The 23,899-nt window shown below is 43.4% G+C and overlaps 1 protein-coding gene across 4 annotated transcripts in view; it reads right to left on the bottom strand.

Annotated features, from left to right (window-relative positions):
* Window positions 1-23,899, bottom strand: part of CNBD2 (cyclic nucleotide binding domain containing 2) — a 61,089-nt gene that overhangs the window by 8,258 nt on the left and 28,932 nt on the right. For all 4 annotated transcript variants that reach the window (XM_070588211.1, XM_070588213.1, XM_070588215.1 and 1 more), the window contains 6 exons: window positions 17,825-17,981; window positions 17,168-17,319; window positions 14,960-15,098; window positions 10,740-10,854; window positions 6,875-7,052; window positions 4,838-4,958 (listed from right to left, as the gene is read on the bottom strand). In XM_070588211.1, coding sequence (XP_070444312.1) covers window positions 4,838-4,958; window positions 6,875-7,052; window positions 10,740-10,854; window positions 14,960-15,098; window positions 17,168-17,319; window positions 17,825-17,981 — 862 coding nt within the window. The remainder of the gene's footprint in view (window positions 1-4,837; window positions 4,959-6,874; window positions 7,053-10,739; window positions 10,855-14,959; window positions 15,099-17,167; window positions 17,320-17,824; window positions 17,982-23,899) is intronic.

Genomic DNA, 23,899 nt, shown 5'->3' with positions numbered 1-23,899 from the left:
TGTGGCCCCAAGGCCTGGGCTATCTCACCCTGCCTGGCTCTCCAGCCTGGCCTCACACCACCCTCTGCCTTGTTCACTCTGTTCCAGCCATGCTGCCCTCCCTTTCAGTCCTCTCAACACACCAAGCTCCTTCTGGCCTCAGACTTTGAAGTTCCTGTTTCTCTGTGTGGAACACTCTTCCCCCCAGGTTGTCCATAGCTTGTTCTTTTTGTCACTCAGGTCTCAGCTTAAAACATCACCTCCTCAGAGCAGACTACCTTGACCACCCTGTTTAAGAAGCCTGCCCCCCAACCCAGCTTTCTATTCCTTTTCTAACAGCAATTTGCAACTTTCTATATGTTTGCTAATTTATCTGTTTATTGTCTGTCCTCAGACTAGATCGTAAGCCCCACGAGGGCAGGAATAATGTCAGTTTACTTGCCTACACTGGCACTTTGGGCCACGCTTGGAGCTGGTAGATGCTTAGAAAATATCTACTGAATGAATGTACAAATGGAGTCACAGAACATCAGAGTTGGCAGCTCACCCAGGTGAATTTCCTCATTTTCTCACAGATTCAGAGAGGTAAAGTGATTTGCCCAAGGCCACACAGCTAGCTAATTAGAAGCAAAAAAATGAGGATAATGCTCCCCACTCCCCCACATCTGTCATCTTCCTTCTGCCCTGCCATGGCTCTGGCCTGTCCAGTCTTGACCATCTCTGAGGCCTCAGGCTGCCTGTTCCCTGGAGAAGCTGGTTTCCCGACACCTCCTGGCTCAGAACACAGGTCTCGGTACTCCAGGCCCCAACCTCTGCTGTTTCCAGGGCTGACCCAGCTTCACACTCCTGCTCCCAAGGACGGGGAAAATGTGACCTCCTACCTTCTGGTAGGTGAATACAGTCACAGCTGTTACCACTCATTCTCCTAATGAAGCCAGGGCCTTGAAAGCAAGGACAACAGAGGTTTACCAAAGGCGTCACAGAGACATCCACAGGCATTTTCTTCAAAGCGGTCATATTAAGGAATATTCATGGGGGGCCTTCTGTGCGTTGGGCCCTGTGTGGTAAATGAGGCAGCCTGGTCCTTGCTCTGAGCCCTGACCCAAAGCCTTCCAGGACTTCCTAGAGAATCATGTCCAAGGTCCCTCTTCCAGCATTGCAGGCCCTCCACAATACAGACCCTGTTCTTGTTCCAGCTTACACAGCCTCTGCTCCTGTCACCATCTGCCAAACTGGGCAATGCCTTTCTGCCCTCTGGTGCCTCCATTCTGCCCAGAATGCCAAGCGACCCCAGCTCCGCTGCCTTGTAATGCGCGAGGCTGCATTCACGGCCTGGTGCCTGGGCCTCAGGCGCCCTGTGTTCAGTTCCGCGCACCTCACTCTGAAGCACTGACACACTGCAGTGAAGCTGACAGTGAGAAGGTCTGGAAACCACGTCACATGAAGACTCTCTGAAGGAACCGAGGATGTTTTCCCTGAGTAAGAAAATAACTAATGGGGCATTGGCACTGTGCTGTCTCCATAAATGTTGAATGAAAAACAAAACGACATTCTTTACATACCTAAGAGGCCATCACACGGCAAGGAAGCTGATGTCTTCTGTTTTGTTCTTGTGGGGTAGGGGAGTGGGAGGGGAGGAACTCATTAAAAGTTGCAGGAGACAGAGTTTTACTGAACAAAAGGAAGAGTTTCCTAAGAGATTGAAAATAGTCAATCAGCCTTGACGGAGAGCTATGCCAGGGGCTGGAGCTCCTAGACAGTGCTGGGCTGACCTCCTGCCTCTGAAGACTCTCAGTCTGGGGGGACAGGAGCATCAAGAGCCCACCGCAACACAGGTGGGAGGGACATGAAGAGGAGCCTGGAGATGCTGTAACTGAGGAACAGGAGAAAGGGCACGGCGAAGGAGAAGCTTCCTCAAGGAGGATGACCACACACAGGACTTCAGAAGACAGCTCCTCCCCGGGCAGACTGAGGCCCACTGCTGCTCACCAGAAAGCCCTCACACCCTCTCCATCCTGCTCACCCTGCCACCTAGCTCCAGCACCTATCACCCAGTTCCCACTATGATCAACTCATGGCCAAACTTGTTTCATCCATACATCCCCCTCCACTATTGGATAATTATTTTTTTAACAGACTATATTTTTTAGAACAGCTTTAGACTTACAGAAAAATTGAGAAGATTGTACAGAGTTCCCATATACCCCACGCCCAGTTTCCCGTTATTAACATCTTACATTAGTATGATAACTTTGTTACAATTAACCAATATTGATACATTACTACTATTGACTGAAGTCAATGAGTTATTTAGATTTCTTGTTTTACCCAATGTCCTTTTCACACAGTGTCTAATTACATTTAATTGTTGTATCTTCTTAGGCGCCTCTTGGCTGTAGCGGTTTCTCAGACTTCCCTTCTTTATGATGGCCTTGACAGTTTTGAGACTGTCATGTTATTTTGTAGGATGCCCCTCTATGGACTTTGTCTGATGTTTTTCTCATGATTCGACTGGGGTTATGGGTTACTGGGAGGAAGACCATAGGCAAAGTACCATTTTCATCATGTCATATCAAGGGGACACACTATCAACATGATTTATTACTGCCGACATTGGCCTTGATCACCTAGTTGAGGTAGTGTTTCTCAGGTGTCTCCACTGTGAAGTTACTCTTTTCCCCCCTTTCCACACTGTGCAATTTGGAAGGAAGTCATTACGTGCAGCCCACACCTAAGAGGTGGGGAATTACACCTCCTCTCCTTTAGGGCAGAGGATCTACGTAAATTATTTGGAATTCTTCTGCTTGGGAGATTTGTCTCCTCTCCCCCATTTATTAACTTATTCATTATTTATTCATTTATATCAGTATGCACTCATGGATGTTTATTTTATACTTTGGGTTATAATCCAGGACTGCTTTATTTTGTTGCTCAAATTGTCCCAGGTTTGGCCACTGGGAGCTCTTTCAGTTGGCTCTTGTGTCTCTTTGATATGCCCCCGTCAATATAGTTTTTTTCGCCCAACACTTCCTTACTTTCCTCCAGGATCATCTTGCATATTTCCACAGACCTAAAGTCAATTATTTCCAAGGAGTCATTGTTTTTTTTATTGACGAATTGTATTAGAAACCAAGTTCGGGGTGCTACATGTGCTCTTTGCTACTGGAGTATCATTTCTTTTAGGCCCTGTCACCTGACAGAGAAAAAGATATATGCATATCTATATGTCTATATGCAAGCATCTGTATCTATATTAAGCTATACACATGAATTCACATTGATGTCTTCAACTCTAATCCATTAGCACATGGGTCATTCTAACCTCCTCCCCTTGTTTATCTGTAAACTTCCACTCCAATGGTGAGAAACCTAGCTCCTACCATCTGCCATTCACTTACTTAATTGATCCATTTCAGTAGACATGTATAGCAGTATCGTATTTAATCCACACACCCATGGGAAACAATTTTATCAGCTAGAATACAATGCTCATGTGCAGTTCCTTTTGCTTTTAGTCTTACAGATTCCACTCATCTCCAAAGTTACTTCAGCCAGCATCTTTTTCTCCCAACCTCTTTATTGAGATTGTTCCATACACTTGTAATATAATTAGATCCTCTTGTCATAGTCTGCATTCCTTCCTGGGATCCCCAACTTCCTAAATAATTTTTTCATTTTCACAAATTGCACACATTAAGGTTCATTCTTTGTCCTGTCAAGTTCCATGGGTTTTGACAAACACTTAATGTTTTGCATCCACCATTACAGTATTATACAAAATAATTTTTGTGCCCTAAAAACCCTCTACGCTTTAGCTATTTATCCCTCCCCCTAAACTTCAAACCTCTGGTAATCACTGATCATTTTACTACCTCCATATTTTTGCCTTTTCCAGAATGTCATACAATTGGAATCATATAATACTTAACCTTTTCATATTGACTTCTTTCACTTACAAATATTCACTTAAGGTTCCTCCATGTCTTTTCATGGCTTGCTAACTCATTTCTTTTTATTGCTGAATAATATTTCATTGTATGGATTTAACAGTTTGTTTACATTCACCTTTCCATAAAAATTTTAGCATCAGTTTGTCAATAAACACAAAATAATTTGCCAGGATTTTGACTGGGATTGCACAGAACCTATACACCAAGTTGGGAAGAACTGATATGTTAATAATATTGAGTCTTCTAATTCGTGAACATAGAATATTTCTCCATTTATTTAAATCTTCTTTGAATTCTTTCATTATGTTACATAATTTTTTGCATATAGATCCTGAACATACTTTGTTAGATTTATACCTGAGTATTTCATTTTTCGGTGCCATTGTAAATGGCACTGTGTTTTTAATTTCAAATTCCAATTGTTCATTGCCTTATACCCTCTAACTTGCTGTAATCATTTATTAGCTTCAGAAGTTTTCCTTTTTCTTTTTTGGAATTGTCTACATTGACAATCATGTCATCTGTAAAGAAAGTTTAATTTCTTCCTTCTCAATCTGTATACGTTTTATTTCCTTTTCTTGTCTTAACGCACTAGCTAGGACTTGCAGTACAATGCTGAACAGGAGTGGCAAGAGGAGACATTCTTGCCTTGTTCCTGAATTATTTTAAAGCAAGTCCCAGATGTCATATCCTTTTATCTATAAATATTTTGACATGTATCTCCTACATATAAGAACTCTTAAATAACCACAAGACCATTATTATATCTTTAAAAAACATCAATATTCCTTAAGATCACCAACTACAGAGCAGGATATTTTTAAACCCTTACTCTCATTACTTAACACTCCCGAGCCCACCATGTGACTTATCCACTGTACGGTGGACAAGGTTCCCCGCACACTTACCACGATTTCCCCTTGCTCCACTGTGTGAATCTTCATGTAGGCCCCCACTGCAGCCTCACTGGGGAGATCACCATACTTGGTATTGAACATGGAACATTCAATCGGATGAGGCCACCTGGATCTGAAATTTGACAACTTGTTAAAGAGAACTCATTTGTCACCTAGCCAGTCCGTGAGGCCCTGGATAACCAGCCCCCACTCTACTGCATATTGAAGTCTCCCCTCCCTTCTCCCAGAAGGTGAGAAAATGCAAAATCAAACCCTGGGAGAGACTGTTTCAGGACGTGCAGAAGTTTAATAGGGAGGAGACAGAAGAGAAGGAGCTAGGACCCCTTTAAACACCTGAGGCTGTTATGTGCTGAGCCAGGCCCGCTGGGTGAGAAGTCCAGGCTGGCTGACAACATGAGGAAGGAATTTCTAAGTCAGAGCCGTCCGAAAATGGAACAGACTGCTTTGACAAAGAGTAAGCTCTGTGCCCCTGGGGATAGAGCGGAGTTGTGGCTCTTCTTCTTGACAGGAGAGCAGAGAAGAGATGGCTTTGTTTGTTTGCTTACAAAGACAGGTTTCCCTGGGCGGCCTGTGGACTGTACTTTGTTCATGCTGGAGTTACTTTTACACAGGCAATCCTATTGTTCTTTCTTTGGTCTCGGGCTAGGTAGAAGGAAGAGACAGGCTATGCTGTCTGGATTACAGGCAGGGAAAAGGTTATCTATCAGGTGAGAATATAGCTGGACTCACCCAACACATAAACCAGGCAGGCTTCCATTCCCACCCCCAGCCAAGTACATGAGTGCACATGCCACATGTCTTTTATTTTTCACTTCTGAGTCCAACCTGTCCCTTCTCTGTTACTGATTCACAGCAGAGAAATTGTGTCTGTTCCATCTCTACCTTCAGGAGAACTGGGATTGGGATTTCAAGCACTGGATCCCTTGGAAAGACTATCCATCAGAGGAAGAAACAACTCAGAAGTCATGGGATGCTCATGATGGAGGCAAGCAGCTGGAAATGTTAACAAAGGACTCAAGTGAAGTGGCACTTAGGGCAATACGGAGATTGCAACACTGATGCCATTATTAGTATCACTGTGCTATTTTTATTTCATCTTAAATTGGGGGAGGGAAGTGTTATGCTGCTCTGGGTGCAGCATTGAGCTGCCTCTAGGCTGGTGCCCAGTTTCCTCTCTGGGAAAACCAAAAGCGCAGCCCTCATGCATCCAGCTTGTTCTCATTGTGACAGGCGACAGTCGTAGCAGATAACAAGACTGGGCGCTAACAAGCTGCTCAGGTTTCAATCCTGACTCTGCCACTTCCCGCCTGTGTGACCTCAAACAAGTAACTTAATTTCTCTCTGTACCTTGGTTTTCTCACCTGAAAAACGGGAGTGATAATAGCAGTACTTACCTCGTAGGGCTATTGAGAGGATTACATTGGATAATCCAGTACGAGGCACAGAGTATTCCATAAGTGTGAGCTATAATTATCATGATCTCACTTAATTACTGGCTTGCAACAACCCCAAAACTTAGATACTATTATCTACAGACAAGGAAAGGAAGTTTGAGAGAGGTCAAGTCCCTTGCTCAGGGACACAGAGCTAAAATAAGTGGTCAAGCAGGATTTGAACCTGGGTTGAACTGACTCCAAAACCTAGGCTCTTATCTCCTGCCTCCCTTAAATGGGTAGCATTTTCCGAAGAGGTTCAGAGTCAAAAAGGGCCAGTGACACACAGACAGACTATGAGAGTCAGAAGATCTGTCCTGCCTCTTCTTTCTCAAATAGGTTCCCTGAGAAAGCAAGTAGCCGACCACCTCCAGTGGCCCTGTGAGTGCGAGGCAGAGAGGGCAGCTCCTGGATATCAGACCTAGGACCTCTCCAGGCTGCCTTCCAGACACACACCCCCCCTCAACCTTTGGGGCTGAGCCATGCCTGCTACCTCCGGCCCCTCCCTGGCATCCCTGACATTTTTGCCCTGTAAGTTACATCCCCGTTTTCAACCAGAATCTGGACCTTTCTATCTGGCAAGAGCTAAGCTTACTTGATCTTGGGGCCCAAGGTCTTTGGGAGACTATTTCCTGAGGTTTTAGTCTTGTTATTGCAACTCGTCCCCTGTTGCTCCCAGGCTTTCTGGAGATGCAGAAGCTTCAGAGAGCTAAAGTCCTGTACAGGATATGATTTGATCTGGAACTCCTTAAATCTCTCCACAGGAGAAGGTTCTGTTAGAGAAAGCACAGGAAAACACATGACTGGGTCTTTGCATACACGAGGACTGTGGTGACGGTGGTTGGAGGTATAGCATAGTCACCTGCCTGGCTTGTCTGGTGCATGGAGGAATTAAGAAAAACAGAAAAGAAAAACACTGGCTTCCATGCATTGTCCCCTGTGCCAGGCCCAGAGCTAGAGTCTTTATGTCCATTACACCCAGACGTGTGTCACTGGCCTCATTTGAGAGAGAAAAAGAGCAGCAGAGAGTCTGAGTCGCCCAGGAAAGGGCTGGAGCTTGGATCTGAACTCAGGTCCATCCGATTCAAAGCTCATGTCTCTCCATTGACAGAGCACACTTACCTGGGCCTTCAAACTGGGATTGGGGTCAGGGGAAGCAATAAAAGACAAATAGATGATCAGCCCTAGAACCTTGGACAAGTCACATAATCTCTTGGAGTCTGTGTAGGACTATCAAAAGAATTACAGAGAAAGTACGTTCGGCGCCCAGCACAGCGTCCGGCATGTAATAGGCCCTCTATGGAGTTACGAACAAGGTCTCCAAGAGAATGCTACTAGAAATAAAAGGGAGTAAACCAACTACTCAAAAACACTATGCTGAGTGAAAAGATCCAGACACAAGAGTACGCACTGTGTGATTCCATTTATATGAAACCCTAGGAAAGACAAATCTAACCTATAGTGATAGAAAGAAGATGGGTTGTTGCCTAGGGCCAGGGATGAAGGGTAAGGAATGACTACAAAGAGGCACAGGGAACTTTTTGGGGTGATGAAAGTGTTCTATAACTTGACTGTGGTGGTTAGAAAGATGTAAGTTTGTCAAAATTCATTGAACTACACATTTAAAATGCATGCATTTTATCGTATAAAAATTAAACATCAATAATGTTGATTTTAAAAATAGATCTCTAGTGTTAGAATCAATTGTTAAAATTAATATTAATAGAAATAAATCCAGACTCTACAAGGAGTAGGCCCGGATGAACAGAGCACATATAAAAAGCCCTGAGAAAAGTTTTTGAAAGGCTTTTTTGGCAGTATCTATCAATATTTTAAATGTGCATAGCCAGTATGCACTGGATCAAGTAATTGATCCGGTAATTCTAAGAATTTATCCAGTATGTTCCCGGGGCTGGCCCGGCGGTGCAGCAGTTAAGTGCGCATGTTCCGCTTCGGTGGAAACGATTTTTCACAAGGGTGCCAAGACCATTCAATAGGGAAAGGACAGTGTTTTCAACAAATAGTGCTGGGAAAACTGGACATCCACACGCAAAAGAATGAATTTGGACCCTTACCTAACACCCTATATAAAAATTAACTCAAAATGGATTGAAGACCTAAAGGTAAACCCAGAACTATAAAACTCTTCTAAGAAAACACAGGGCAAAAGCTTCACAGCACTGGATTCGGCAATGATCTCCTGAATATATATCAAAGGCACAGGCAACAAAAGAAAACATACACAAATTGGACTTCACGAAAATTTTAAAGATTTGTGCATCAAAAGACAATACCAACAGGGTAAAAAGGCAATGCAAAGAAGGGGATAAAATATTTGCAGATCATAAATCTGATAAGGGATTAACAACCAGAATACATAGAAAATTCCCAAAACTTAACAAAAGACCAAACAACTGGATTTAAAAATGGGCAAAGGACTTGCATAGACTTTTCTCCAAAGATATACAAATGGCCAATAAGCACATAAAAAGATGTTTAACATCACTAATCATTAGGCAAATGCAAATCAAAACTACAATAAGATACTACCTCATACTTATTAGAGTGGATACCATTTAAAAAAAAAAACAACAGGGGCCGGCCTCGTGGCGCAGCAGTCAAATGCGCACGTTTCACTTTGGTGGCCCAGGGTTCGCCGGTTCAGATCCCGGGTGTGCATATGACACCAATTGGCAAGCCATACTGTGGTAGGCGTCCCACATATAAAATAGAGGAAGATGGGCATGGATGTTAGCTCAGGGCCAGTCTTCCTCAACAAAAAGAGGAGGATTGGTGGCAGACGTTAGCTGAGGGCTAATCTTCCTCAAAAAAAAAAAAAGAAAAGAAAAGAACAAATGTTGCTGAGGATCTGGAGGAATTGGAAGCCCTGTGCACTACTGGTGGGAATATAAAATGATATAGCAGCTGTGGCAAACAGTATGGCAATTCCTTAAAAAATTAAAAATAGAGGGGCTGGCCCCGTGGCCGAGTGGTTAAGTTCGCGCGCTCCGCTGCAGGCGGCCCAGTGTTTCGTTGGTTCGAATCCTGGACGCGGACATGGCACTGCTCATCAAGCCACGCTGAGGCAGCGTCCCACATGCCACAACTAGAAGGACCCACAACAAAGAATATACAACTATGTACCGGGGGGCTTTGGGGAGAAAAAGGAAAAAATAAAATCTTTAAAAAAAAAATTAAAAATAGAATTACCATATGATCCAGGAATTCCACTTATGTGTATATATTCAAAAGAAAACAGGGTCTCAAAGAGATACCTTTACACCCATGTTCATAGGAGCATTACTCACTATAGCTAAAATGTGGAAGTAACTCAAGTGTCCATCAATGGATAAATCGATAAACAAAATACAGTACATACAAACAAGAAAATATTATCAACCTTAAAAAGGAAGAAAATTCTGACATATGCTACAAGATGGATGAACCTTGAGGACATTATGCTAAGTGAAATAAGCTAGACACAAAAAGACAAATACTGTATGATTCCATTTATATGATGTACTTAGAGTAGCCAAATTCATAGGGACAGACAGTAGAATGGTGGTTGCCAGGGGCTGTGGGGAGGGGAAACGGGGAATGATTGTTCCATGGACATAGAGTTTCAGTTTTACAAGATGAAAAGAGTTATGGAAATGGACAGTGGGATGGTTGAGCAACATTATGAATATATTTAATACCACTGAACTGTATGCTTAAAAACGGTTAGAGTAAATTTTATGCTATGTGTATTTTTTCACAATAAAAACATTGGGCAAAAAATTTGTGAGATGCAGCTTTTTCACTGGTGGATTGGCAGTGGAAAAGAGAGAAAAAAGAATTGACATGAGAAGAGAACTAACATTTACTGACCACCTACCAGGCCCATTGCATACGTGATCTCATTCAGCCGTCCTAGTAACATGTGTGATAATGACAATGAACACCTATCTATCAATGCACCTAAGTGGTGTTCTCAGAGCTTTGTAGAGTCACTTGCTTAATTTCATAACAAGCCTACGAGGTAGGGACCGTGATTCACACTTTACGACTCTGAGGGCGCTGATGCACAGCCACACAGAGAATCACTTGCTCAGTATCACACAGCTAGTAAGAGAAGGACCCTGGATTCAAACACAGTCTGGCTCCCAGGCCTATGCTCTTGACCACGATACAAAGATACACAAAGGCTTTAAGTACTCACCAAAGTCCCCTAGCTAATCAGTGGGATTCAAAACCAGCTCTGTCTAGCTCCAAACTCTTTTTTCCACCCCTCCCCAAGAGCTGGCAGGGCTGTGTGGACTAGGTTTCCACAGCTGGTAGAAAAAGGGATCAAACCAGACATCCTGCCGGGCCTTTCTAGCTCTGGATTTCTAAGATTCTATGGGCTGGGAACTGGAAAGAGGATGGGACCAGGCGCCCCCTGCTGTGCTGCCGGCTGCCAGCCGCGGACATCCACTTACTGTCGAGGTGGGTCTGCAGAGGTCTGTCGTTGATCAGCTCCAGATGCTGCCAGATCCACTTGCTGTAGAAAGGCGAGGTCCCAAGGTCTATCAGCCGCAAGACCTCACAGCTGCCCTGGACACATCCAGGGACACAAACAACAGTGTTAACCCCCGAGGCTCCAGGCAGGCCAGGCTTTGAAGACAAGCTCTCTGTGTTGCATCCTACCCCATTTTGTTTCACTTGCTTAATGCAAGTGGTTTCAGGCCTTTTTTTTTTTTTTAATGAAAAAGTTATCTACTCATCATAAAAAATTCAAATAACTAAAGAGGCACAAGAACAAAATACAATGTTGGCACTGGAAAAAACATCACCATAGAGGATGTTGTTGGGACAAGTGATGAAATTGATTACGGACTAGAGATTATATTTTATATCCATGTTAAATTCCCTGGTTTTGATAATTACTTTGTCATTAATTTCTGATTTTAGAAAATAATCACTTAAGTATATAGGGGTAAGTAAGTATGATAAATGCTATTTAATTCTCAAATGATGAGGCAGGAAAGAATACATATACACACATACACAGCATATAGATTAAAGCAAATGTGGCAAAATGCCAACAATCGGTGAATCTGGGTTAAGATTATACAGGAGTTATTTGTATTGTTCTTACAACTTTTCTGTAAGTTTAAAATCATTCCAAAATTAAAAGTTTAAAAAATATTCAAACCAAACAGAAGAACATAGAGAAAGTTAAAACTATGTAAATCCTAACACCCAGAAATAACAAGTAGTAACATTTTGGTGAATATTATTTCAAACTTTTCTCTTTACTCATATAAGATGTATATATACAGTTTTTCATAAATGAGTCCATTTAAGTAAAACAGATTCTAGCAACCATTTTAAAAACTCAATAATATATCAAGGACATTGTTTCATACAAAGCAATATGGTTCTACACTATGGGTTTTCATGATTGCGTCTTATTTTATGTATGCCATAATTTACATAAAATTTAAAATAAATATTCAGTTGAGCAAAAGAAGTCAGACACAAAGAGTATGTATTATATGATTCCATTTATATGAAGCTCAAGAAAAGGCAAAAGTAATCTTGGTGACAGAAGTCAGAAGAGCGGTTACATTTGTAGGTGGATTTTTCTGGGAAAGGTCATAAGGGAGCCTTCTGAGGTGCTAGAAAAATTCTCTACCTTGATTTAGGTGATGCTTACACAGGTGTATACTGACGTAAAAATTCATCAAGCTGTAAAGTTTAGTTCTTTATTGCATACATATGGCTATTTATTGCATATATATGTTGTGGTTATCCTTCCTCCTTCCCACTGCCTGATACTCAGATGTGATGGCTGGATATAGACTAGCCATATTGTGCCCATAAGGATGAAAGCCATAAGCTATGGATGATGAGGGGAAAAGCTAGACAGGGCCTGGGTTCTTGATGACTTCCTAGAACAGCTGTTCTAGCCCTGGATTTTTTTTTTTTTTTTTTTTTTTGAGGAAGTTTAGCCCTGAGCTAACTACTGCCAGTCCTCCCCTTTTTGCTGAGGAAGACTGGCCCTGAGCTGACATGCATGCCCATCTTCCTCTACTTTACATGTGGGACGCCTACCACAGCACGGCATGCCAAGCGGTGCCATGTCTGTACCCGGGATCTGAACTGGCGAACCCTGGGCCGCTGAAAAGCGGAACATGCGCACTTAACCGCTGAGCCACCGGGCCGGCCCCACCGCTGGATTGCTTAATTCTAGACTCTCTACTGCATGAGAAAAATAAATTACTATTCATTAAGCCACTGCAGTTGGGTTTCTGTGACCTGAAGTTGACAGTAACTTTAACTGTACATACATCTTTATGCCTATAGTGGTTATTAGGGCAGTTCACAAACACTCATGTTCTCCTCCCAGGCACATGACAGGACTGTACTTTTCTACCCTTTGAATCAGGCATGGCCTTCTTACTTGCTTTGGCCAACTTCCTTAGAAACTGACTTGTGATACTCTGGGTGGAAACTTTAAAAGCCTGTGCTTGATTCTCAACATTCCCTTCCCCTGTCCTACTGATCATGGGAGGATGGGTCAAGAGAGAGCCTCCAGCAGCCTGGGTCCCTGAGTGCCCATAAGGAGCCGGGCCCTCTGCTGACCTGTGATGATAAAGTAGTGGGATGAAGGAATAAATCTTTGCTAGTTAATCCACTGATATTTGAGGATTGTTTATAATTGCAGTATAATCTAGTTTATCCTAATATAATACCCATCTTTGATTATCTCCTTGGGATTAATTCCTAAAGGGTTTCTATTTCAAATTTTGAGACACGTTGCCAAACTGCCCTCCAGTCATGTTAGATCAGTTCACACTCTCTCCAACAGCACATCGCAGAGCCTGTTGTGATACACCTTTGTATTATAGTGACAACTGGGTTTTCACAATCCTTTTAATCATTCCTAATCTGATAGGCAAGAAAGATATGTCATTTTTCTTATTTATTTCCTATCTTTATAAAATCTTACCCTTTTTTGGTAGGAACTCTAAGAGACACATTATAAGGGTTAAGGTTCAAGGCAGATTACTGTTGAAGACGAAAGAAAAGAAGGGATCAAATATTTAATAAACCCTCATTATATGCCAGGCATTGGGCTTGGAGCCTTATTCAACATTCACTCAGCAAACATTTATCAACCAGGAGCTGCTAAAGAAACACACATGAACAGTTTCCTCCTGGAAAATCTCTCGTGGGTCTTTAATCTGTATCTGTAGAGAAAACAACTTCACTTTGTGTCCCCAAATGATAACCTCTTCAAAATGAGTTGATTAGGGGCGTTAATTATGTTTTTGAGGCCAGCAAGACATCATGTTATCCAACTTTCTCTGGTCCCAAGGACGCCTAGCGGCCCGCCGCTCGTTTCGCCCTCTAGTGGCAATGTGAGTGAACGACAGGAGTCAGGATGGCCTGGTCTCCTTAGCAGATTCAAGGAGATGGCCAGACAGGAAATAAAAACGAGAAAAAGAGCGGTCCAGCAGTCCTTTACAGGAGGGCAGGTGCTCTTCAACCCCAGCCAGAGGGAGCGCGCCAGCATACAGCCTGGTGTTGCCTGATCTTCTGAATAGTCAAAACAAGTCAGAAATCAGAATTTTTATGTATAATCTTCACACTAACCATTAAATCACCTTTTAATAAAACACTGTAAGGGACAAACCAAACTCATCTGCTGGGAAGAAGGCCCTCTACCCGTTATCATTTTGTGACATCTATATTATTTTTCTCAGAATGAAGTCCAAGGACCCCTGCATTAGAATCACCTGTGACGCTTATTCAAATACAGATTTCCAGAGTTAGTGAATCAGAATCTCCGGGGTGAGGCAGGAATCTGTCTTTTTTTTTTTTCTTTTGAGGAAGATTAGCCTTGAGCTAACATCTGCCACCAATCCTCTTCTTTTTGCTGAGGAAGACTGGCCCTGAGCTAACATCCTTGTCCACCTTCCTCTACTTTATATGTGGGACGCCTACCACTGCCTGGCTTGACAAGCGGTCTGTAGGTCTGCACCCAGGATCCAAACTGGTGCATCCCTGGCTATGGAAGCAGAATGCGCAAACTTAAATCACTGCGCCACCAGCCGGCCCCAGGAATCTGGCTTTTTAAGAAGCACCCTAGGAGTTCTTCATGCTTACCAAAACATGAAAACTCTTCTCTTAAAGCAGGGGTTCTCCAACTTTAGTGAGCATCAGAATCACCTGGAAGGCTTGTTAAAACACAGATGACTGAATCCCCTCCTCCCAGGGGTTTGGATTAAGGAGCTCTTAGGTGGGTCCAAGAATTCACATTTTTAATGAGTTCCCTACTTCCAGAAAGTTTTACAATGTGGTCATATCACTTTTACAATTCAAAGACTGTGATTTTAAAAAGTGAATTGGCATCATTAAGATTTGAGAGCCAAACGCACAATTTAAATATGTATCTGTATGTAAATAAACATGTATACGAGCTTAGGGAGGGGGTACCCCTTGGCCCTCTTCTAATAACAGCTATGTATCTTAAAGTTCACAGCAAGTCTCTGAGGGAGGCAGGCCTTTGCTAGCTAGGACTTGGAAGCTCAGAAGAGGAAGTGAATTGCACGTGTTGCAGAATGGGGCTGAGCCCCCGTCTGACTGGTCACAGACACTGTATTAGGCACACTCTTCCCAGCTTCACCACGCCCCCACCCAGACCTCTTACCTTGCAAACAAACATGATGGAGGACGATTCCACAAAGTCTTCTGAGATCAGCTGCCCATAGGAGAACTTCTCCAACTTCCCCAAGGCTACAAGCTTCCAGAGCTTCTCATCGGACCACGAGTGAAACAGATCCATCTTCCTGAGGGGAAAAGCCCATTAGAATTCATCACCCTCCATCACAGAAGTTGTCCAGCTCTTAGCAATTTCCAGAAAGAGAAGATGTTCTCCCGCTCTTGCAAATGCCTGAGGTGGAAGATTTCGCACACCCTGCAATCATCCAGCCTGCAGCCAGTCTCCCAGCACATGATCGCCTTTGCTCCCTCTGCCCTCTACTCAAGGCCTCCCCTCCGGCCCCTCCCCTCTGTTGCCCCTCGAATACACCTGGGGTAATCAACTGCTGTGCGTCTCTTAGTTCTGCTCCTCCCTTGGGGAGCTTCTTCCTGACTCCATCCCTCCCAACCTTGTGGCCCACTAAACTATTCCCCATCCCAAGGAACATCCTGAGGGTTCCTCACTTCAGCTCCCCAGCTATTCTGTCCCCCAGCCCAGCAGTCCTGGCCCTACCTTTGGTCTGGGCAGCACATTCCAACCCATCTCCCTCCGGCTTATTGGCTTCAAACACTCAGCCCTGGGCCTGGGGAATGGAGGAAGTCTGAACTCTCCTCTTTTCTCCTGGCTGTCTCCTGTGGTTGAAGGGCCACTGCACAGTGACCACTCCTTCCCCTGACCTCACACACCACCATGTACATGGGTGCAGCCCTACGGGGCTGATACCAATCATCTCAGATTTTCTCAGCTCCAGCAGATTATAAGCTCAGGACTTGGGTGACTCAGGCCTCAGTAGGGAAACAGGGTCAGTGCCATGTGCAGAGGAGGAGAAGGGTCTGGAGTCACAGGAATAAAAGCCAGGCCACCAAGAAGGATTACCTACTATACCGCAAGTGCTGGGCCACACACTTCCCATGATCATCTCATTCGGCCTTATGATGACCTTGGGAGACAGGAGCCATTAACCCCACTTTACAGAGCAGGAGGCCAAAGCTCAGAAAAGCGAAGCGACCTTTCTAGGGTCACAGGGCTGATAAGCTCAAGAGCTGAGATTTGAACCCAGCTCTATTTTTCCACAGTATGAAAAAACGAGCTGCGTCTCCCTTCAGGACTAAATTCCTCCCTTTTCAGGATCCAGCCCCCACATGAAGCTCTCTCTCTCAGCTCTAGTCCACATGGACCAGGTCCTTCTCCCCATCACGCTTCTCTGTAGCCCTGCAATCCTACAACCTTTATTTTAAGAGCCAGTGCAGATGCTTCTTTTGATTTTCACTCTTTTCCTAAAGGCGAGTAACTAAAGATAATTAAATGAGCTTTAGTCCATATATCCTTATGTGGCCTTTCATGTAAGTGCTCAGACAAAAACCCTCGTGCTATCCATGAGCTCTGGTTTTTGGTTTGTTACATATGGCCCCCATAGTTAAGGTGCTTACTTTCTGACCCCCATGTGGTTGCAATTCTTTATATCCTGTTATCCATTTATTCATTGTTTATTTGCTGAGTACCTGCAAGTCCCTGACACTGTGACAACAGGGGAATTGCAATGGTGAAAAAGGCAGATCTGGCCATGACACTGTACTGCTTTTCTGTCTGATGGGGCAAATAAACTGTAGAGAAAGTATTATGTAACCAAGAATTACAGTTTTGATGTGGTTTCAAGGAAACCCAGGGTGTGAGAGAAGAATTGAGGGGGCACCCTCTGTATCCTGGGGTAAGGGTAGGTGGGCTTGCATAGTGAGGTGGGGCAGTGAAGCCCAGGGCCTCCTGCATCAGACATTCCGGGCACATCCCTATCCTGGCTTTGTCATCTCAAGCCCTGGTTCCCTCACCTATAAACTGGGGAGAATAAGAGAAACATCCTCACAAAACTAATGTGAGGTTAGATAAGGCAGGTGGTACAAAAGTCTTGGCACCCTGCCTGGCCCAGCAAAGTGCTCAGTACATGTTAGCTATTCTTAGTATTACTATCCCACAAGGAAGGATATTTGAGCTGAGAGCTAAGGTATAGTAGGAGTTTGCTAGACAGAGAAGTTGGGTGGGAGGTGGGTACAGAAGAACATTTCAGGCAGAGAGAACAGGACCTAGAATTTCCCACCAGGCCTGGGACAAAGTCAGGCACCTAATAAGCTCACAGGGAGATGCTGGCTGATACGGAGTTACCTAAAAAATTCAAACCGATGCTGAGCATCCTTTTGAACTTCCTGGTCCAGTTTATACTCAAGGAAATCCTCTCTGTCAACAACCAAGAACTCTGTTTCTTCCATACAGACCACGGTGGCCGACCTTACTGAAGAAGTCAGAAGATTCAGCTCCTGTTGGGTGGACGGGGTAAAGGCAAGTGAGAGGCCACCCCTGGCTTTCTGCTCGTAGCCGTGCACACCTCGTTGCTGCTTCCATCGCCCCCTGCAAATCTCTCCTCCTCAGACTACAGGCTCCCTGCCTGCCCTGTGTGCCTGTTCATTCCTCTCTTTGTCAGCCCACTCCCTTCCTCTTAATGTGCTGCCTGTGGGAAAGAGGCAACAGGCTTGACCAGGCCAGAGAGAGGAAGCTGGAGAGGGCTCACTGAGGAGTTACTGTATTTCTCAGGGGCTATATGAGGAACATACTCCTTAAACATCACAGACAAAGTGGTTGGCCTTTGATGTCACCTGGTCCAACTGAGTGGGCATTAGACGGGTAAGGGGGCTGGGCCCCAAAACAGGGCAGTGACTTGCATAGAGTGTAAGGCAGGACTGGGCCTGGCCGAGAGGTTCGAGCAGGAGTCTTGTCACACCCTTAACCCCACCCTCGGAAGGTGGACCCTTCTCTGGTGCTCACCCCAAAACAGCTGCCCTTGTGCAGCAACGTCGGGTGGGGGTCCAGGAAGGCACTGCTACCATCCTCGTCCTTGGTCACTGCGACCGTCCCCAGGTAGACGAAATAAAAGCTGTTGCCCCTCTGACCCTTCTTGACGATCACACGCCTGCGACCAAACCTGGGAAAAGACCATGGCCAATTGGTCAGTTGCATCATGGAGTCTGGTCTATGCTGGGAGGAGACCTGGACAGGTTGTACTCCTAGCTCTGGAGTCTAAAAGCACAGACTGGGACTGGAAGGGACCTCAGAACAGCCCAGCCTCAGCCCCACCCAGCTTGACCTCTTCACTAACGTTTATCTAGCTGCCCGCCTCCATTAGACTGAAGCTTCCTGGGAGCAGAGCCCGTGTCAGTCTGTTTAGGCACAGAGTAAATGCTCGATGAACAGTCGTTGAATAAATGAATGAACAAATGCCGAACGCAACGGATGAGTAGCTAAATGATTAAGAGCACTGGCTTTAGAGTCAGAGCAGGATCCAAATCCTGGTTCTGCCCTTAGATGTGTGACGCTGGGCAACTCACATACCTTCTCTGAGCCTGCTCTAGAAGGCAGGCATATTCAGCCAGGAAACGAGACTTTGGGGATGAGAGAGCATGGCCAGTGTTCATTCAAGTGTAGACTCCTAGAGCTGGAACTGGAAAGACCCTCAGAGACCATCCAGCTCATCCTACATTTTTGGGATGAGGAAAGTGGGGCCCAGGGAGCCCAAGGCTGGCTGAAGGTCACACAGTGAGGCACACCTGAGTCAGCACCAGAGCCCGAATCGCCTGCAGCAGATGTCTGGTGCTTTTGCTGCCAAGCATCTGGTTCCCTCTTGCCACCAACCGCAGCCTGATTTTACTTTAGGGAAACACCTTTTCTTGACTCTCAGACAGTCAGAGCGTCCCTGACCCGATGATGATTCAAGCAAAGCCAATCTGGTTCAGAAAGAACTAATCCCAAGGCTCCAACTTGAGGGACTGGGAAGGGGTATTCTCTCTTTCCCAGTGGACTGAAACTGGAAAGACAGAAGTCTGGAGCGGTGGTTGTAGCAGCCATCTCGCTGCCACGAGAGGAGAGTCTGCCTGAGAAGGTGGCTTATGAGAATGAAATGCCACAAGATGTAGACAGACGCTGGGTCCTGGTGACACCGAGCCCCTGAATCCCACTGTGCCTGAAGCTGAAGAACTATCCCAGAACTTTTCAGATACATTAGCCACCAATGAGAGCATTCCCTTGGGTGGGCTTTCCGTCACTTGCGACTGGAAGAATCCTGCCTAATCTGCTAATTCCCAGTCCTGGAAATAATCAACAACTGGCAGAGGGCTTTCACAATCACCACCTCTTGATCTTCGTAAAAACGCTGTAAAATCCATCTTATTGTCCTCATTTCACTGATGAGGATACTGAGGCTCAGAAAGGTTAAGTGGCTTGCCTGAGGTCACACTGGGGCAGATGCGGCATTAAATTCCAGATCTTCTGGCGCCATGATTCTTTTTCTTTCTGTGACATCATTCTGCCTGCCTTGGAATCTCTGTGACTAGGGTCTCACTCTTCTTCACTGGGCTAGGACAAAGCAGACCGTCCCCTCTGCTAGGAATGTCTTTGTCTACACCTCCACCTGTCAAACCTACCTGTTCAAATGCCACCTCTTTTGTGAAACTCCCTTGGCCAAGCCAGCTGGAAGGTTACCTCCCGCCCTTGGCTTATAACAGATTCTGCACAGGTTGCAACGGGCCTTAATCTGTAGTTAGCTGTGATTATGTCCTAGACTGCTACCTCCATGAAGTAAGACATCAGGGCACAAACCTGTAGTGACCTTACATCCTAGATTTTCAAGACAGGCCTTACCTCAAATATTCTGCTAGGCTGTCCCCCTTAAGCCACTGAAATGGCAATATTTCCACACGCACCTCTTAGACTTCTCTAGTACAGGTATTTACATGGTGCTTTTTGTCCCGTGGACCCTTTGACAATCTGGTGAAGCCTTCACAGAATAATGCTTTTTTGTTTTTGTTTTTTATTATTTTATTGACATCATAATAGTTTATAACATTGTCAAAGTTCAGGGGTACATTATTATTTGACAGTCACCATATATACGTGCCCGTTTAGTCTTTTTGCCCACCCCCAACCCTCTTCCCCTCTGGTAACCACTAATCTGTTCTCTTTGTCCATGTGTTTATCTTCCACATATGAGTGAAATCATGCGGTGTTTGTCTTTCTCTATCTGGCTCATTTTGCTTAACATAATACCCTCAAGGTCTACCCAGGTTGTTGCAGATGGGATGATTTTTTCTTTTTAATGGCTGAGTAGTATTCTGTTGTATATATATACCACGTCTTGGTTGTCAGTTCATCAGTTGATGGGCGCTTGGGTTGCTTCCACGTCTTGGCTACTGTGAATGATGCTGCAATGAAGAAGGAGATGCACAAGTCTCTTTGAACTGTGGATTTCAAGTTCTTTGGATAAATACCCAGTAGTGGGATAGCTGGGTCATATGGTATTTCTATTTTTAATGTTTTGAGAAATCTCCATACTGTTTTGCATAGTGGCGGCACCAGTTTGCATTCCCAACAGCAGTGTATAAGGGTTCCCTTTTCTTCACAGCCTCTCCAACATTTGTTATTTTTTGTCTTGGTAATTATAGCCATTCTTGCAGATGTAAGGTGATATCTCATTGTGGTTTTGATTTGTATTTCCCTAACGATTAGTGATGTTGAACATCTTTTCACGTGCCTGTTGCCCATCTGTATATCTTCTTTGGGAAAATGTCTGTTCTTGTCCTCTGCCCATTTTTTGATCAGATTGTTTGTTTTTCCATTGTTGTGTTGTATGAGTTCTTTACATATTTTGGAGACGGACCCCTTGTCAGATATATGATCTGCAAATATTTTCTCCCAGTTGGTGGGTTGTCTTTTTGTTTTATTCCTGGTTTCTTTTGCTTTGCAGAAGTTCCTTAGTCTGATGTAGTCTCATTTGTTTATTTTTTCTTTTGTTTCCCTAGCCTTGAGTAGACATGGTATTTGAAAAGATGCTGCTAAGACTGATGTCAAAGTGTGTACTGCCTACATTTTCTTCTAGGAGCTTTATGGTTTCACGTCTTACCTTCAAGTCTTTAATCCATTTTGAGTTAATTTTTGTGGATGGCATAAGATAATGGTCTACTTTCATTCTTTTGCATGTGGCGGTCCAGTTTTCCCAACACCGTTTGTTGAAAAGACTCCTTTCTCCATTGTATGCTCTTGGCTCCTTTGTCAAAGATTAGCTGTCCACAGATGTGTGGTTTTAGTTCGGGACTTCAATTCTGTCTCATTGATCTGTGTGTCTGTTTTTGTACCAGAGTACCATGCTGTTTTGATTACTATAGCTTTGTAGTATATTTTGAAGTCAGGTATTGTGATACCTCCAGCTTTGTTCTTTTTTCTCAGGACTGTTTTAGCTTTTTGGGGTCTTTTGTTCTTCCATATGAATTCTAGGATTCTTTGTTCTATTTCCGTCAAGAATGTCATTGGGATTCTGATTGGGATTGCATTGAATCTGTAGATTGCTTTAGGTAGAATGGACATTTTAACTATGTTTATTCTTCCAATCCATGTGCATGGAATATCTTTCCATTTCTTTATATCACTATCAATTTGTTTCAATAATGTCTTATAGTTTTCATTGTATAGGTCTTTTACCTCCTTGGTTAAATTTATTCCTAGATATTGTATTCTTTTTGCTGTGACTGTAAATAGGATTGTATTCTTGAGTTCTCTTTCTTTTAGTTCATTATTAGAGTATAGAAATGCAACTGATATTTGTTTGTTTGTTTGTATTTTGAGGAAGATTAGCCCTGAGCTAACATCTGTGAGTCCTCCTCTTTTTGCTGAGGAAGACTGGCTCTGAGCTAACACCCACGCCCATCTTCCTCTACTTTATATGTGAGATGCCTACCACAGCATGGCTTGCCAGGCAGTGCCATGTTGGCACCCGGGAGCTGAAGCGGCGAACCCCGGGCCACTGAAGTGGAACACGCGCACTTAACTGCTGCACCCCCAGGCCAGCCCCCACAACTGATATTTCTAAGTTGATTTTCTACCCTGAAACTTTTCTGTAGTTGTTGATTATTTCTAATAGTTTTCTGATGGATTCTTTAGAGTTTTCTACATATAGAATCATGTCATCAGCAAACAGCAAGAGTTTCACTTCTTCCTTACCAATTTGGATACCTTTTATTTCTTTTTCTTGCCTAATTGCTCTGGCCAAAACCTCCAGTACTATGTTGGAGTGGCAAGGGTGGGCACCCTTGTCTTGTTCTTATTCTCAGAGGGATGGCTTTCAGTTTTTCACTGCTAAGTATGATGTTGGCTGTGGATTTGTCATATATGGCCTTTATTATGTTGAGGTACTTTCCTTCTATACCCATTTTATTGAGTTTTTGTCATAAATGGATGTTGGATCTTGTCAAATACTTTCTCTGCATCAATTGAGATGATCATGTGATTTTCATTCCTCATTTTGTCAATGTGATGTATCACACTGATTGATTTTGGGATGTTGAACCATCCCCTGCGTCCCTAGTATAAATCCCACTTGATCATGGTGTATGATCCTGTTAATGTATTGGTGTATTTGGCTTGCCAATATTTTGTTGAAGATTTCTGCATCTATGTTCATCAGCGACATTGGCCTAGAATTTTCCTTCTTTATGTTGTCCTTGTCTGACTTTGGGATCAGGGTGATGTTGGCCTCTTAGAATGATTTAGGAAGTATTCTGTCTTCTTCAATTTTTTGGAATAGTTTGAGAAGGATTAGTATTAAATCTGCTTTGAATGTTTGGTAGAATTCTCCAGAGAAACCATTTGGTCCTGGACTTTTACTTTTTGGGAGGTTTTTGATTACTGTTTCAATCCCTTTATTTGTGACTGGTCTATTCAGATTATCTATTTCTTCTTGATTCAGTTTTGAGAGATTGTATGTCTAAGAATTTATCTATTTCTTCTAGATTGTCCAAGTTGTTGAAATATGGTTTTTCACAGTTTTCTCTTATACTCCCTTGTATTTCTGTGGTATCCATTATAATTTCTCCTCTTCCATTTCTAATTTTATTTATTTGAGACTTCCCTCTTTTTGTCTTAGTCAGTCTGGCTAAGGGGTTCTCAATTTTGTTTATCTTCTCAAAGAACAAGTTCTTATTTCATTGATCCGTTCTACTGCTTTTTTTGGTTTCTATTTCTGCCCTAATTTTTATTATTTCCCTCTTTCTGCTGACTTTGGGCTTTGTTTGTTGTTCTTTTTTCTAGTTCTCTTAGGTGTATTTTAAGATGGCTTATTTGAGATTTTTCTTGTTTGTTAAGGTGGGCCTGTGTTGCTGTGAATTTCCCTCTTAGGACTGCTTTTGCTGCATTCCATAAGTGTCAGTATGATGTATTTTCATTTTCATTTGTCTCCAGATATTTTTCATTTCTCCTTTGATTTCTTCATTGATCCATTGGTTGTTCAGTAGCATGTTGTTTAGTCCCCACATATTTGTGACTTTCACAGCTTTTTTCTTGTAGTTGATTTCTAGTTTCATAGCATTATGGTTGGAGAAGATGCTTGATATGATTTCAATCTTCTTAAATTTATTGATGTTTGCCTTATTTCCCAACATATGGGAAATGCGGTCTATCTTTGAGAATGTTCCATGTGCACTTGAGAGGAATATGTATTCTGCTGTTTTTGGATGGAGTGTTCTATATATATCTGTTAAGTCCATCTGATCTAGTTTGTCATTTAATTCCACTATTTCCTTATTGACTTTCTGTCTGTATGATCTACCCATTGATATAAGTGGGGTGTTGAGGTCCCCTACTATTATTGTGTTGCTCTTAATTTCTCCCTTTGGGTCTGTCAATATTTGCTTTATGTACTTTGGTGCTCTTGTGTTAGGTGCATATATATTCATAAGTGTTATGTCTTCTTGGTGGAATGTCCCTTTTATCATTATATACTGTCCCTCTTTGTCTCTCATTGCCTTTTTTATCTCGAAGTCTACTTTGTCTGATATAAGTATGTCAACACCTGCTTTC

This window comes from Equus przewalskii, chromosome 21 (genome assembly GCF_037783145.1).
Source record: "Equus przewalskii isolate Varuska chromosome 21, EquPr2, whole genome shotgun sequence".
NCBI classification, from domain to species: domain Eukaryota; kingdom Metazoa; phylum Chordata; class Mammalia; order Perissodactyla; family Equidae; genus Equus; species Equus przewalskii.
The sequence above is the reverse complement of the archived record's forward strand: the minus strand, read 5'-3'. Positions and strand labels throughout refer to the sequence as shown.